Raw genomic sequence first — 13,150 nt, forward strand, 5'->3', positions numbered from 1 at the left:
GAGTGCTCAGTCAGCTGGAGGACCTACAGCCAGGGGATTACAACCGAGTCAAGGAGGCCCTGCTGCACAAGTTCGGGTTGACCCCCGAGATATATAGGAAGAAGTTCTGGGGGGTACAGAAAGGGCCACGGGAGACCTATGTGGATCTGGCCTCCCGCCTGTCGCAATACGGCCGCAAGTGGGTGTCTGGAGTTGGAGCCCAGACCGCAGAGGAGCTGCTCAAGCTGGTCCTGATGGAGCAGTTCTATGAAGCATGCCCACCCAAACTGAGGCTGTGGCTCAAGGACCGGAGACCAGAGAACCCCCAGGAGGCCGGGAGGCTGGAGGATGAGTTCACGGAGAGCCGGTCCGGGTGTGAACGGGAGTCCCGGAGAGAAAGGGAATCGCGCAGAGACCGGATCTCGGCTGAGCGACGGAGGGAGTCAACTACGAGTCGAGCCCAAGGAACAGGTCGTCTGTGCCCCAGAGAACCAGCCAGGGCCTGGACAGAGACAGCCCAAAGCCTAACTTGCCAGCGCTGTGGGCAAAAAGGCCACAAGAGGGCTCAGTGCACCAGGTCCCATGACCTGGGACTTTCCAGGGTTAACTGGCTGGGGCGGGAGGAAGGGCAGGCTGCCCCAGAGGCAGGGGCTGGCAGGCAAACCTCAGCTCAGAGAGAGGGGACGGATGCTCAGTGCCCCTCCCCTGGGAGGTCTGACCCTCAGGAGGCGGATTTCTCGGTGTACCGGGTGGGGGCAGGACGGCCCCTGCGGAGCGAGTGCCTCATACCCCTGGAGGTGGATGGTAGGAAGATGACAGGCTTCTGGGACACGGGGGTGGAGGTGACTCTGGCCCGATCCGATATAGTGGCCCCAGACCAGATACTACCCCACACGCAGCTGACCCTGAAGGGCATAGACGGGTCCCCGTTTAAGGTGCCTGTAGCCAGGATGCATCTGAAATGGGGGGCGAAGGAAGGTCTCAAGGAAGTGGGCGTGCACCCGCACTTGCCCACTGAGGTGCTGATGGGGAATGACCTAGAGGAGTGGCCCCATGAATCCCAGCTGGCTCTAGTCACTACCCGGAGCCAGAGCCAGCGGGGGGCTGACAACGTGGGTCCAGGGAAGGACTCCTGGCAGCGTCCTCAGGGTCCCATCCCAGTGGACACGGGGTCCAGCGAGGCTGGGACTCCAGACCTAGGCAAAGGTGGGGAACAGGTCCCGATCCCTGCCTCAGCAGCTGAATTCCAGGCTGAGGTGCAGGCAGACCCTTCCTTGCAGAGGCTGAGGGACCAGGCTGGCCTCCGTGCAGCTCAGCCCCGGGGGAGAGGTGGCCAGGAGAGATTCCTGCGGGAGCGTGGACTCCTGTTCTGGGAATGGCTTCCCCCCAGGAAGGCGAGGGAATGGGGGGTCCAGCGGCATCTGGTCGTCCCCCGAAGGTATCGCCTCAAGCTGCTGTATTTGGCCCACGACGTCCCCACGTTGGGGGCCACTGGGGGATCCGGAGCACCTGGCTGAGGCTGCTCCAACACTTCTATTGGCCGGGAATCTTTACAGCCGTGCAGCGGTACTGCCGGTCCTGTGACTCCTGCCAGAGCGGCGGGAATGCCCAAGACAGTAGGAAAGCGGCTTGGGGGTCTCTACCTCAGATAGAGGACCCTCTGGGTTTGCTGAGAGAGTTATGGGAGGGGAAGTCCTCCCTGGATGGAGCATCGGGGATGGAAGCCGCCCTGGCTGTCCAGAGAAGGTTCGCTGGGCTCATGGCCCCGGCCCGAGAGACCCTGGCCAGAGATCAAGGCCAGCGGAAGGGTGGGAGTGACCCCCGAGGACAGGCCTGTGCCAGTCGCCCTGGAGCGGGGCGGCGAGTGGACAGAGGGAAGCCATCTCATGTGGGGCCTCGCCACGGCCGGCCTGAGTCAAGGGGAGCACCCATGGCCCCAGGGCGGGTTCCCACGCAGAGGACCCGAACTTCCCTAGGTCACGAGCGGAGTGACCCTGCTCAGTTCGCTCTCGGAGGGGGGAGAACTGTGATGTAGTGGGGGTACCTGGCTGGTTTCTATGCTGCTGGCTCTGGGGTAACCCCCACTGGCTGCCGTGGGTACCACGACCCAGCAAAACAGGATGAGTCACTATGCAAACCAGTGGCCAGACACCCCCCATGGAGAGGAACAAAGGAAGGTGGATGCTGCCCTGGCTGGGGGGCAGGGCTGGAAGAGAGTTAGTTAGTTGCTGGCTGGGGGCATGGAGGAGACATCCTAGGGAAAGGGGGGGAGTTTAGGGGCCCAGTCTCCCCCATCTCAAGGGGGCCTGAGGCATCCTAGCCCAGCTCTGGGACCAGATTCCATCTGTGCTGTGCTGTATCCTGGAGAGGCAATAAACTTCCTCTATTCCACCGGCTGGTGCAGTCTGTTTGTGCCATTTCAGGGTGCAGGAGACGGGGGACCCCCAACGTGCCGTCACAAGCTGACATTGTGTCACCTGCGTATTTCACCAGCTCACTGCTCGTCCCTTTCCCCAGATAGTTTTTAAGTAGGTTGAATAGATTGGGCCCCAGTGCAGTCCCTTGGGGGACCCCCCTAGTTACCTCTCTGCACTCGGAAAACTGACCATTGATTCCTACCCTTTGCTTCCTGTCTTATATTTCATCCAGAAATTTAATTTATGCCATCATGTGCCAACAGTGTCCTTCCGCTATGTATATTGGACAGACTTCTCAGACACTTCGCCAAAGAATTAATGTCCACAAATCAGATATGAGACATCTGCACAAGGAGAAACCAATTGGTTTTCATTTCAGCCTACCTGGACATACTCTTAACGACCTTACTGCATGTATCTTACTTCAAAGAAACTTTAACACCAGACGACAAAGAGAAACTTCAGAACTGTCATCCATGCTTAAATTTGACACTTTACAAATGGCCTTAACCAAGATGCTAATGATCTTACCCATCACAGGGGAAGCCTTTGTAGACCACTCCGGTAAACTCATTTCACAAAGGCATAAGGGAGCGGTCGACAAAGGCTTCTCCTATCAACTGATCTGCGTCTCGACTCGCGCGCTGTGCCGACGATCAGCTGAGCCAGCACAGCGCGGCGGCTATTTTTATTGTAATGAAGCCGGGGATATTTAAATCCCTGCTTCATTGACTTTGTTGGGCAGCCTATTTTCCATGCCTCTGTCGGCAGAGCCATGCAGTCTACACGTACTCTTACTGTCTTGTAACCAGTTCTCAGTCCATGAAAGGACCTTCCCTCTTATCCCATGGCAGCTCCCTGTGCTCCAGAGCCTTTGGTGAGGGACCTTGTCAAAGGCTCTCTGGCAATCTAAGGGCCCTGTATCCACTGGATCCCCCTTGGCCACGAGGAACTCTACTACATTAAACTTAAAAAACAACCAATGGGCTGGTAGCATTCATAGACTAACGAAACACGTAGAACTATCAAAGGGAAAAACAAGTAGGCAGAACTGGTCATCTTCATCCCTTCTGCTCTTTGTTTCCCACCCACCTCCTTTTCCCTTCCCCCCCTCTCCCTGCCCCCCTCTTTATTTCGGGTCTGCACATCCTAAACTCAAAATTCGGGTCATCTGAAGAAGCGAGCGGTGCCCACGAGAGCTCCCGATCCCAGCTACGTGTTTTGTTAGTCTCTGGCGTGCTCCCAGCCCATTGGTTGTTTGGTAAGTTTATCCTGTACAGACTAACTCGCTCCCCCCTGAAGTTTCTAGCAGATCAGTGAGGCAGGATTTCCCTTTCCACAAGCTACATTGTCTCTCTGCTGGCTCACCAGTCTCGTGCATGTGTAAAACCCTGTTTTGCCCCCCAGTCCTGCGTTTACACGCTCCAGGCTCACACTCGCCCTGGTGCATCACGGCACCGAGCGCTCCCAGGCACTGGCTGGTGCCTGCCCCCTCCGAGCTGCTCAGCCCGGCTCCCGGGCTCTGTGCCCAGGGTGGGTGGGGCCGGCTCGCTGGGCCCTGGACGGGTGCCCTGGCACTGGGCTGTGTCAGTCACACGGGGCTCACGGCAGCCCAGCCCCTCAGCCCCCCAGCACTGCCGCCTGTGTCACTATTCACCGCCCAGCCCCCCCCAGGCTGCACCCGCAGCGATCCCCCCCCCCCGAGAACGTGGCTCAATCGCCCGGGCGGGAACAGGCCCTGGGGGCGGCTACGCAGCAGGCAGACCCGGGGCTGCCCCGTCCAGCCGACTCGGGCGCCCGGGGCTGGGGACTCGTCCGGGCGGGGCCGGGGAGCGGCTCAGGGCCGGGTGGGATCTCCAGGAAAGCCCTTCCCGCGGCGCTGCCCCGTGGCCTGTGGGGCCAGGACGTCCTGGGACCAGCCAGCGCCCGGCAGAGCCCGGAGCTGGGGCCGGCCCAGGGAGCGGTGCAGCCAGCGGTGCCCACCCCACGGCCCGGCAGCGGGTCTGCCTGACGGAGCCACAGCCAGGGCAGGGGGGGGTCAGAGCCGAGCCGGGGCCGGCCCAGGGCCAGGGGAGCTGTGTCTGTGCCCAGAGCGCTGGGGGCCAGGCAGGGGACGGGGTGGGGGGGAGGCTGCTCTGCCTGCTCCTGCCATTGGCGCTGGGAGGGAGGGGCGCTACCCCGGGGGGGCCGGGCCCCAGATCTGTGCTGGACTCGCCCCTGCTGCTCCCTGGGGGGCAGAAATGGGGCAACTGGCTTTGTCCCTTCTTGGCCCAGGCGGCGTGCCGGCAGTACTGGCAGGGGGCCAATCTCGTCTCCATTCTCAATAAAGAAGAGAACGACATGCTGGCCGGCTATGTCAAGCAGCACAAGGAAAAGTCTAAACACGTCTGGATCGGACTCTCGGACCCGAAGCGTGTAAGTGCCCGGCGCCCGCTCCGCCTGCGGCCCCTCCCTCCCCTGGCTCTGTTCCCTGCTCAGTGGGGGGCTGTTGTGGGGCGGGGGGGTCCCACGAGAGCAGGATCTCCAGTGGGACGGGGTGGAAACAGGCTACAGCCGCCTGTGATGTCAGTCCCAGGGTCAGTGCCCAACACCCGGCACAGGGCACAGCCCGCTGTGACTGACCAGCACAGCTCAGTGACTGGCTGATGAGTCCAGAGCCAGCCAGTCCGGGTGTGAAGGGGAATCCCGGAGAGACCGGCTCACAGCCGTGCCGCAGGGAGAGGTGCCCAATTTGGCCCCCCAGACAGCAACGTCCTCCTTGGAGGGCCAGCCAGTACCCAGCAGACCAGCCGGCTCGAGGGCACCCACAGGACCTGACCTGCCATCGCTGCGGGCAAAGGGGCCACAAATGGACTCAGAGCCCCAGGCACCAGGACAGGCCCCGCACCCCGAGACCTCCCGGGGTGAACGGGCTGGGGCCAGGCTCAGCAGGGCTGGGACCCTGGACGCAGGCGGAGGGGGGAGCAGGTCCCTGTCCCTGCCCCGGTGGCTGAATTCCAGGCTGAGGTGCAGGCAGACCCCTCCTAAGAAACACTGCGGGACCAGGCTGGCCTCCGTGCAGCTCAGCCCCTGTGGGAGGGGGGATTCCTGTACCGGGAATGGCTCCCCCCAGGGAAGGTGGGGACGTGGGGGGTCCAGCGGCAGCTGGTGGTTCCCCAAAGGTATCGCCGCAAGCTGCTGTATCCGGCCCACGACGTCCCATTCGCGGGGCACCGGGGGATCCGGCGCACGCGGCTGAGGCTGCTGCAGAATTTTGACTGGCCGGGGATATTCGTGGCTGTGCAGCGGCACTGCCGGCCTGCGACTCTGGCCAGAGGGTGCAGAAAGCCCGGGACAGGGGGAAGCCGCCTTAAGGCACCAGCCCACCATAGAGGAGCCTTTCTGGGAGGAGGGGGCGGGATGATGGATCTAGTGGGGCCCCGGGCCAGGCGACCCGGCCAGGGAAGAAATACGTCCTGGTGGGGGTGGATTTCGCCACCTACTGCCCCGAGGCCGTGGCCCTGCCCTCCATTGAGGCAGACACGGTGGCCAATGCGCTGCTGGCCCTTTTCAGCAGTGGGGGTCCCCCAGGAGTCCTCGCGGACCAGGGATCCCACTTCATGTCGGCCCCGCTCCGGTGGTTGTGGGAGACGCACGGGGCCCGGCTCACCTGGGCTCCAGCGTACGGTGCCCGGCCCAGTGGGATGGTGGGGAGGTTCCAGGGGACCCTGAAGCTAAAAATCTTTATGCCACCGGCAGGACTGGAACAAGTCCCTGCCCCACCTGCTGTCTGCACACAGAGGGGTGCCCCACGGGGCCACCAGGTTCTCCCTGACTGAGCTGCTTTCCAGGAGGCGGGTGAGGGGCCCCCTGGACTTATTGAAAGACGAGTGGGAGGGGAAGGTCTCCCCGGAGGGTGAGCCGGTCGTGGAATACGTCCTGACATTCCGGGAAAGACTTGCCGAGCTCATGGGCCTGGCCAGAGAGAACCTGAGCAGGGCCCAGAGGAAGCAGAAGGTCTGGTACGACCGCAATGCACGGGCCCGCGCCTACGCTACCGGGGACCAGGTGATGGTCCTGATCCCCGTGCGGAAGAACAAGCTGCAAGCCGCCTGGGACGGCCCCTTCAAGGTGGTTCAGCAGCTGAACGAGGTGAACTATGTGGTGGAGCTGACGGGCCGGACGCGCGGCCAGCGGGTATATCATGTTAACATGATGAAGCCGTACTGGGACAGGGAGAACTTGGTGCTGGCCGTGTGTAAGCCCTGGGAGGAGCAGGGGGAGGATCCCCTGGTGTGCCTGTTCCCTGGGACCGGAGAGGACTCTTCGCTGGAGTCAGTTTCCCTCTCGGACCAGCTCACCCCGGCCCAGCAGGCCGAGATCCGAGAGGTGCTGCGCTCCCACCAGCAGCTGTTCTCCGACAAGCCGGGTCTCACCAGCCTGGCTGTCCACCGGGTGCAGATGGGCACTCACCCCCCGGTGCGCTGCTCCCCATTCAGGGTCACGGGGAAAACAGCCCAGGACCTGGAGAGAGAGCTGCTGGTCCCAAGAAGGACGGGTCGATCCGGTTCTGCAAGGACTCTCGCTGCTGCAGGCCCCGACCCCCACAGAGCGAACCCAGCGCCGCCCAGCGCCACCCCCCAGAGCTGCACCTGAGCTCGGCAGTGGGGATGGGGGAATGAGGCTCCGTGGGGCAGCGCCAGGCTGAGGCTGCGGGGGCCTGTGGGGCTGCACCAAAGATGGATGCTGAGTCTCAGGGCAGGTCGGGGGCTCCCCTCAGCCCCGTGGGGGTGGCAGGAGCTGGGGGAGGGGCCTGGCGACTCTCCCTTCGCTGGGGATTTTCATGCTTCCACAGGCTGGCTGGGTCCTGCCCTGGGGCCCCTGGCTCCGGGCCCGTCGCTGGGACCATGGGGCTCACGGGGTCTCTGCCTCTGTCCCTGCAGGATCAGTCCTGGGCATGGACAGATCAGTCCCTGTTCAACTACCATCAGTGGGACATGGCCGCCAGCCAACCGGACAATCCCAAAAGACCCGAGCACTGTGTGGTGTTAAAAGAGTCAGGTGAGCCAGCAACTCAGACTCCCTGCGGCTGGGCTGACAGCTTGGCCCAGCTCCAGGGCCAGGTGTGGTGGGTCGGTTCTGCACCCCGGAAGGGGCAAAGTTGAGGGCAGAAGGGGCGGGGGGCCAAAGGCAGACGGGGCGGGGGCAAGGGCAGAAGGGGCGGAGGCCAAAGGCAGATGGGGCGGGGCCAAAGGCAGATGGGGTGGGGGCAAGGGCAGAAGGGGCGGGGGCCAAAGGCAGACGGGGTGGGGGCAAGGGCAGACGGGGCGGGGGCCAAAGGCAGAAGGGGCGGGGGCAAGGGCAGAAGGGGCGGGGGCAAGGGCCGACGGGGCGGGGCCAAAGGCAGATGGGGCGGGGGCAAGGGCAGACGGGGCGGGGGCAAGGGCAGAAGGGGCGGGGGCCAAGGGCCGAAGGGGCAGGAGCAAGGGCCGAAGGGGCGGGGGCAAGGGCAGATGGGGCAGGAGCAAGGGCCGAAGGGGCGGGGCCAAGGTCCGAAGGGGCAGGAGCAAGGGCCGAAGGGGCGGGGCCAAGGGCCGAAGGGGTGGGGCCAAGGGCCGAAGGGGCGGGGCCAAGGGCCGAAGGGGCGGGCCAATGGCCGAAGGGGCGGGGCCAAGGGCAGAAGGGGCGGGGCAAGCGCCGAAGGGGCGGGGCCAAGGGCAGTCAGCCTGTAGCACTCCCAGGAGCAGCACCTCACTGCCGCAGCACCACCCAGAGCAACGCACCAACGCTGCCGCAGCAATGGGATGGCAGCCGGGAGCTCTAGGCCCCTCTGATTGGTCAGACCCTGTCGGAGGGGTTGGTCCCCGGCCCCCACCAGGGCCCTGAGACACGCACCCGGCTCCTCTGTCTGCCCTGCCCCCGCCGGGGAGGGCATGTGGCCCCCGCACGCACACACCCGTCAGAGTGGCCACACTGGGTCAGACCAAAGTGCAGCCCAGGTGCCCCGGAGGGGATGGACAGATCCGGGATCCTCACGTGGCCCCTCCCCTGTCGCCCGTTCCCGGACAGAGGGCAGGGACACACTCGGTCGCACGGGGGGCTCTGCTGCGCTGGCCCGGGGTGCTGGCTCTGAGCCCCTCCTGCCCCCTGCCCAGGGCACCAGGGGCCGCGCAGGCTGCGCTGGGCTCACGGGGACACGCAGGGACTGTGGGACCAGCCCTGCTGGGTGTGATGTTGTGGGGGGACGGTCCACTCACAGGTCACTGTGCTGGGGCTGGGGTGCCCCCTACTGGCCTGCGTCTGTAGCACGGCCCAGCGGGGGGTCGCCCTGAGGACCCTCATGTCACGTAGCCCATGGCCCAGCCGGGAAGGGGTCTGGACAAAGGAGGGGGGGTGGGGTGGGGAAGAGTCAGTCAGTCTGGGAATCATGAAGAGAAGAGACTAAGCTGAGTACTGGGGGTTCAGGGCCTGTGGACCCCCCCAAGGGGCCTGAGGCTGCCTGGCCCTCACTCCTGGCCACATGGAACCTGGGCTGGGCTGTACCTCGCAGAAGCAGTAACCCCCCTATTCTGCTGGCTGGCGGAGTCTCATCCTGCTGCAGTCGGGGTGCAGGGTCGGGGGGGCCGACGCGCCGCCACCCTGGGTAATGAGGGGCCCGTTTGCAGAGAGGTGCAGACAGAAGAGGAGCCAAATTCAGAGCGAATCCCCTGCCCCCGCTCATTGGTGCTGGGTCTGTGGGGGTCTCGGGGGTAGGGACGGGGTCTCCCACCAATTCCCTTTCTCCTTGCGACACGCCTGGTCCTCCCAGGACCCTGGTGTGTTAGATGGTGACATACGATGGTAACAAGCAGCCACCAGCTGCCCCGCTGGGCTCTGCGTAATTGATTAACCATTTACTAAAACATGAATTATTTGTCACTTTTACAAACTGTTCATAAATTGCACCCAAACGTGTTAAAGGAACATGATGGTTCCAGAGTCGAGGAAGAGCCTGTCCAAGGCTGCCCCTGTAACCTTAACTCTGCCCCTGGTACGTGTGTGTCTTGGCACAATCATCAGGGACAGGCTCTGTCCATCAGTCGGGTGCTGGCAGGTGGGCCCAGCCGGGCTGCCGGGACTGGACGGGGACAGAGTCAAACAGCAGCAGAACCCGCCCCCAGGGAGCAGAGCGCTGAGAACGGCCCATGCGCCCCACGGAGCTCCCTGCGGCCTGGGGTGCTGCTGAGGGGCTGAGCTCACCCCGCCCCAGGGCCGCCCTTCCCCCGCTCTCTGGCTGCCGGGGCAGGAATCCACTGCAGGCAGCCGGGCAGGGGGTGGCCAGCCCCAGAGCAGGGGAAGCGGTGCCTGAGGGAGGACCGTGTTCTGTGCACACTGGCTCCTGGGCAGAGACACGTCCCCTCGGCCGGCGGCCGGGCCCTGCCTGGAGCAGACGTGCCCATGGGGAAGCCAGGCCCCAGCGGGCAGGACGTGGAGGGCGCCGGGCTGGGGCAGCCGCTCAGCATCCCTGAGCAGTGCCCCCGTCCTGGGGCAGGTCTCTTGCTGGCCCCTGCCCTGTGGCTGGGCTGGGGTAGGAGCAGGAGCACCCGGGCCAGGGGTCTCCCCGTCCCACGGAGCCTCCGCGTCTCTTTGCAGGGTGGGGCTGCCCCCTCTGGGCGCTCAGGCTCCATCCCGCCCCCCCCCCCGCCCCCGTCGCCTCTTTGGGGCCAGGGCCCGGTGCTGGGAGCCTCCCCGGGCACAGAACAGCGGGGGAGGGGTTGCTTATGGCAGCAAGGGCCCAGCCTGCCCCCTCTGCCCCCCAGCTCACTGCTGTTTGTCTTTCCAGAGTTTAACCGCTGGCACGATTATCCCTGCGACCGGACATTCCCGTTCATCTGTGAGCACGGTTCCTGTGGGCCGTAGCTCCCTTGAACCACAGGCCCAGCACCCAGGCAGTGAGAGACCCGGGTCCCTCCGGCACCCCTGGGGGACCAGCTCCGGAGCCCCTGGTGCAAGGTGCCTGCTGCGGAACATCGCTGTGTGACGCTGCCTCCCCCCGCCCCCCGTGTTTCCCCGTGGCCCCCACGCTCGGCTCCGCAACCCCCGCACCGTGAAATAAACAGAGCCTGCCCTGCGGGGAGGGATGGGAACGACCAGGCTGAGGCCCAGGGTTCTCTGTAATTTTCACACTCCTGTGCAGAATGAATTTTGTTACATGCACCAATACGTAGATAATGTGCCACACGTCACACTCCCCGTCACGGCTCACAGGTGGTGCCCACACTTGGCCCCTCGGCTCCTGGGCAGATCCCCCCTCCAGTGAGACAGCCCCTTCTCAGGGGGCCACTCCAGTGCGCGACCCTCTCTTGGGGGCCCATTCTCATTTGGGGGTCCGCCCCTCCTCCTCCGGGATGGTGCCTCTCAGGGCCTGCAGCCCCCCCCCCCGCCTCCGCTGTGAGCCCCTCGGGGGGTCCCCTTCCTCTGCACTCCCGGGGCCCCCCTCCCAGAGGGGACAGCGCCCCCCTGTTCTCCAGACCAGAGCGACTCCCAGCCAGCCCCCAACAGGAGAGTTTATTGAGCTCTGAACCCAGCAAAGGATCCCGCAGCCCCACGCCAGTCTCCCTGCAGCCAGCTGGGTCCTGCCTGCCCTGCCCTCAGCCCCCCAAAACAGCCCCCGGCTCCCAGCAGAGCCTCCTACGTCCCCAGCAACCGCCCCCCCCCCCCCCCGCCAGTGTCTCTCCCCAGGTAAGAGGGTCACCTGGCCCCTCTTCTCCCCCCCATCCAATGTTCCCCCCTCGCTGGGACCAGCTGGGCTGAACACTGCTCCCCACACTGGGGGGGCTGCGAGGGCGACCTGGGCCTGCCTCTCTCCAGGGCGCAGTGTCTCCCTCTCCATCTGGCTGGCGGGGCTGCTCCCCGAAACTCCCCAGCCCGCAGGCAGCTCTCCTTCTGCCCGGCCGGGGTTACCTCCTCAGCTCCCCCCGACCCGCAATCTCGGGGCCCCCCTGCCCTTGTGTGGCACCTCCCCACCCGGCTCAGCCACAGCCGCCTCCTCCCTTCCGGACGCGCCCCTCCCTGGCCCAGCCGTGTCCTCCTAACCCTCCGGCTGCTCCAGACCCTCTCCCTGCCGCCCATCTGCCCTTGGCCCTTCCCCCACTGGTCCTCGCCCGGCGCTCCTCTGCCCTGCACCGGCTGCTGGGCGCTTGCCGCCAGCCCCCAGCGTTCCCCGCCCTGCGCCAGGCCGGTCCTCCCAGCGCCTCCGCCTCCGGCCTACGCTTGCCAGGGTGTCTCTGCTGCGCTTTCCCCCTCGCCTCCGGGGGCGCCCGGCCTCTCGCCATCTCGAACGCCCGGGGGTTCCCCTTCTTCCCCCGGAGCGTGGGGTGTCACGTTACTGGATTGTGAGGGGAGCAGCCGGGTCACTGCTGCGCCCAGAGCGGGTGTTTGCCCCAAAAATAGCACAAAGGGGGCCATGTGGGTGTCGAACGAAAGCTCATGTAACCCCCAAGGAGATGACCTAGATTCCCGGGGCTCTGTCGGCTGGCAGCTCAGGGACAGGCACGCTGAGTTTGCCCTGGCTCCCCTCCCTACCAGGGACAGAGTCTGCCCTGCAACCCACAGGGAGTGAGGTGCCCTCCCAGGGAGTTCAGGAGGGGAAGGAGGAGCCATGGTTGGGGGAGTCTGGAGCCAGCCGGGGCAAGGGGAGGGCGGTTGTGTGGGAGCTAGTGAGCCCCGGGCCTGCATGCAGGGTTCCATGGGAAAAAATAAAGCTGAGTGGGTGGCAGGATCCAGAAGGACCCAGACCTACCCATCACAACCTGTCAGCAGATTGGCCTTAAAGAAGGGAAGCAGGTGGAGAGGGGGCGCTGCACTTATCTTCTACCGATTCCATATAGGCTATTCCTCTAATTGTATAGTAGCTGTATGGGAAGTTCTAAACGTGTTCTCTGTCTGAGGCAGAGCAACGGGCAAGGAAGGCTCAGCCGATGGCTACGCTAGTTAGCAAGGGGACAATGAGGTGCCAATCCACACCTAGCTGTCTGAGTCAGCCCGGATAATGGTTGCTGACTTGGGACACAGGGATAGGTCGATGGACCATGTGACTCTCTCCAGCTTGGAAGAAGCCAGGGAGCGATATAAAGAGGCCGTGTGGCTGACTCCATCTTGGTCTTCAGATCTGCTCCTGACCCCAGAGGCAGCCTTCCAGAGAATCACGAGCCGGAGAGAACTGTGGTCCCATCCTGACATAGGATGTGCACCAGAGACTTTTAAGATATCAGTTTGTAACATCTCTGCTGCGAGCCTGTGTCGAGAACTGGGAGATTCGATGCATGTAACGTACGATACTTTAACAGCCTCACTCTCGGGCTTTCCTTTCTTTTAGTAATAAACCTTGAGGGTCTGTCTACACTACAGCACTAATTCGAACTAACTTAATTCGAATTAGTTAATTCTGGTGGAGCTGCAGGTCTGCCCGCATCCAGGCCTCCACTGTGCGGTGCAGGGCTTGCAAGGACCCCAGGTGCTGGTCCCTGTACTCCTGCTCCGTGCTGGCGGTCCGGAGCAGGCTGCGGGTGCAGGAGCATGTCCCGGGTGGGGTGGTGCGCCCGGCACGAGCAGCTTGTGCAGCTGTAGAGAAGGAAGAGAAGTGGTCAGTTCTCCCTGGGGACGCAGAGGATGATGCCCAGCCCCCTCCCCCACGCCGCGACGTGAGGGTGACCATGTCCTGCACCGTCAGAGCCGCTGTGCTTGTACAGAGGCCATGGTCAGGATGTCTGGCCCTCCCCGGGACTGGGAGCTGC

The 13,150-nt window shown here is 64.2% G+C and overlaps 1 protein-coding gene and 1 pseudogene across 4 annotated transcripts in view; both read left to right on the top strand.

Moving 5' to 3' along the window:
* The window catches only part of LOC112547409 (C-type lectin-like), a 416,253-nt gene extending 404,623 nt beyond the window's left edge, over positions 1-11,630 (top strand). For all 3 annotated transcript variants that reach the window (XM_089777780.1, XM_089777783.1, XM_089777782.1), the window contains 3 exons: positions 4,671-4,811; positions 7,319-7,436; positions 10,198-11,630. In XM_089777780.1, the coding sequence (XP_089633906.1) occupies positions 4,671-4,811; positions 7,319-7,436; positions 10,198-10,274 (336 nt within the window). In that variant the 3' untranslated portion in view covers positions 10,275-11,630. The remainder of the gene's footprint in view (positions 1-4,670; positions 4,812-7,318; positions 7,437-10,197) is intronic.
* Positions 1-13,150, top strand: part of LOC142825021 (adenylate kinase 8 pseudogene) — a 378,854-nt pseudogene that overhangs the window by 50,113 nt on the left and 315,591 nt on the right. The gene's annotated exons all lie outside the window — the stretch shown is intronic.

The sequence above is a fragment of the Pelodiscus sinensis genome, chromosome 1 (assembly GCF_052426305.1).
Source record: "Pelodiscus sinensis isolate ZL-2025 chromosome 1, ASM5242630v1, whole genome shotgun sequence".
In the NCBI taxonomy this organism is placed as follows: Eukaryota; Metazoa; Chordata; order Testudines; family Trionychidae; genus Pelodiscus; species Pelodiscus sinensis.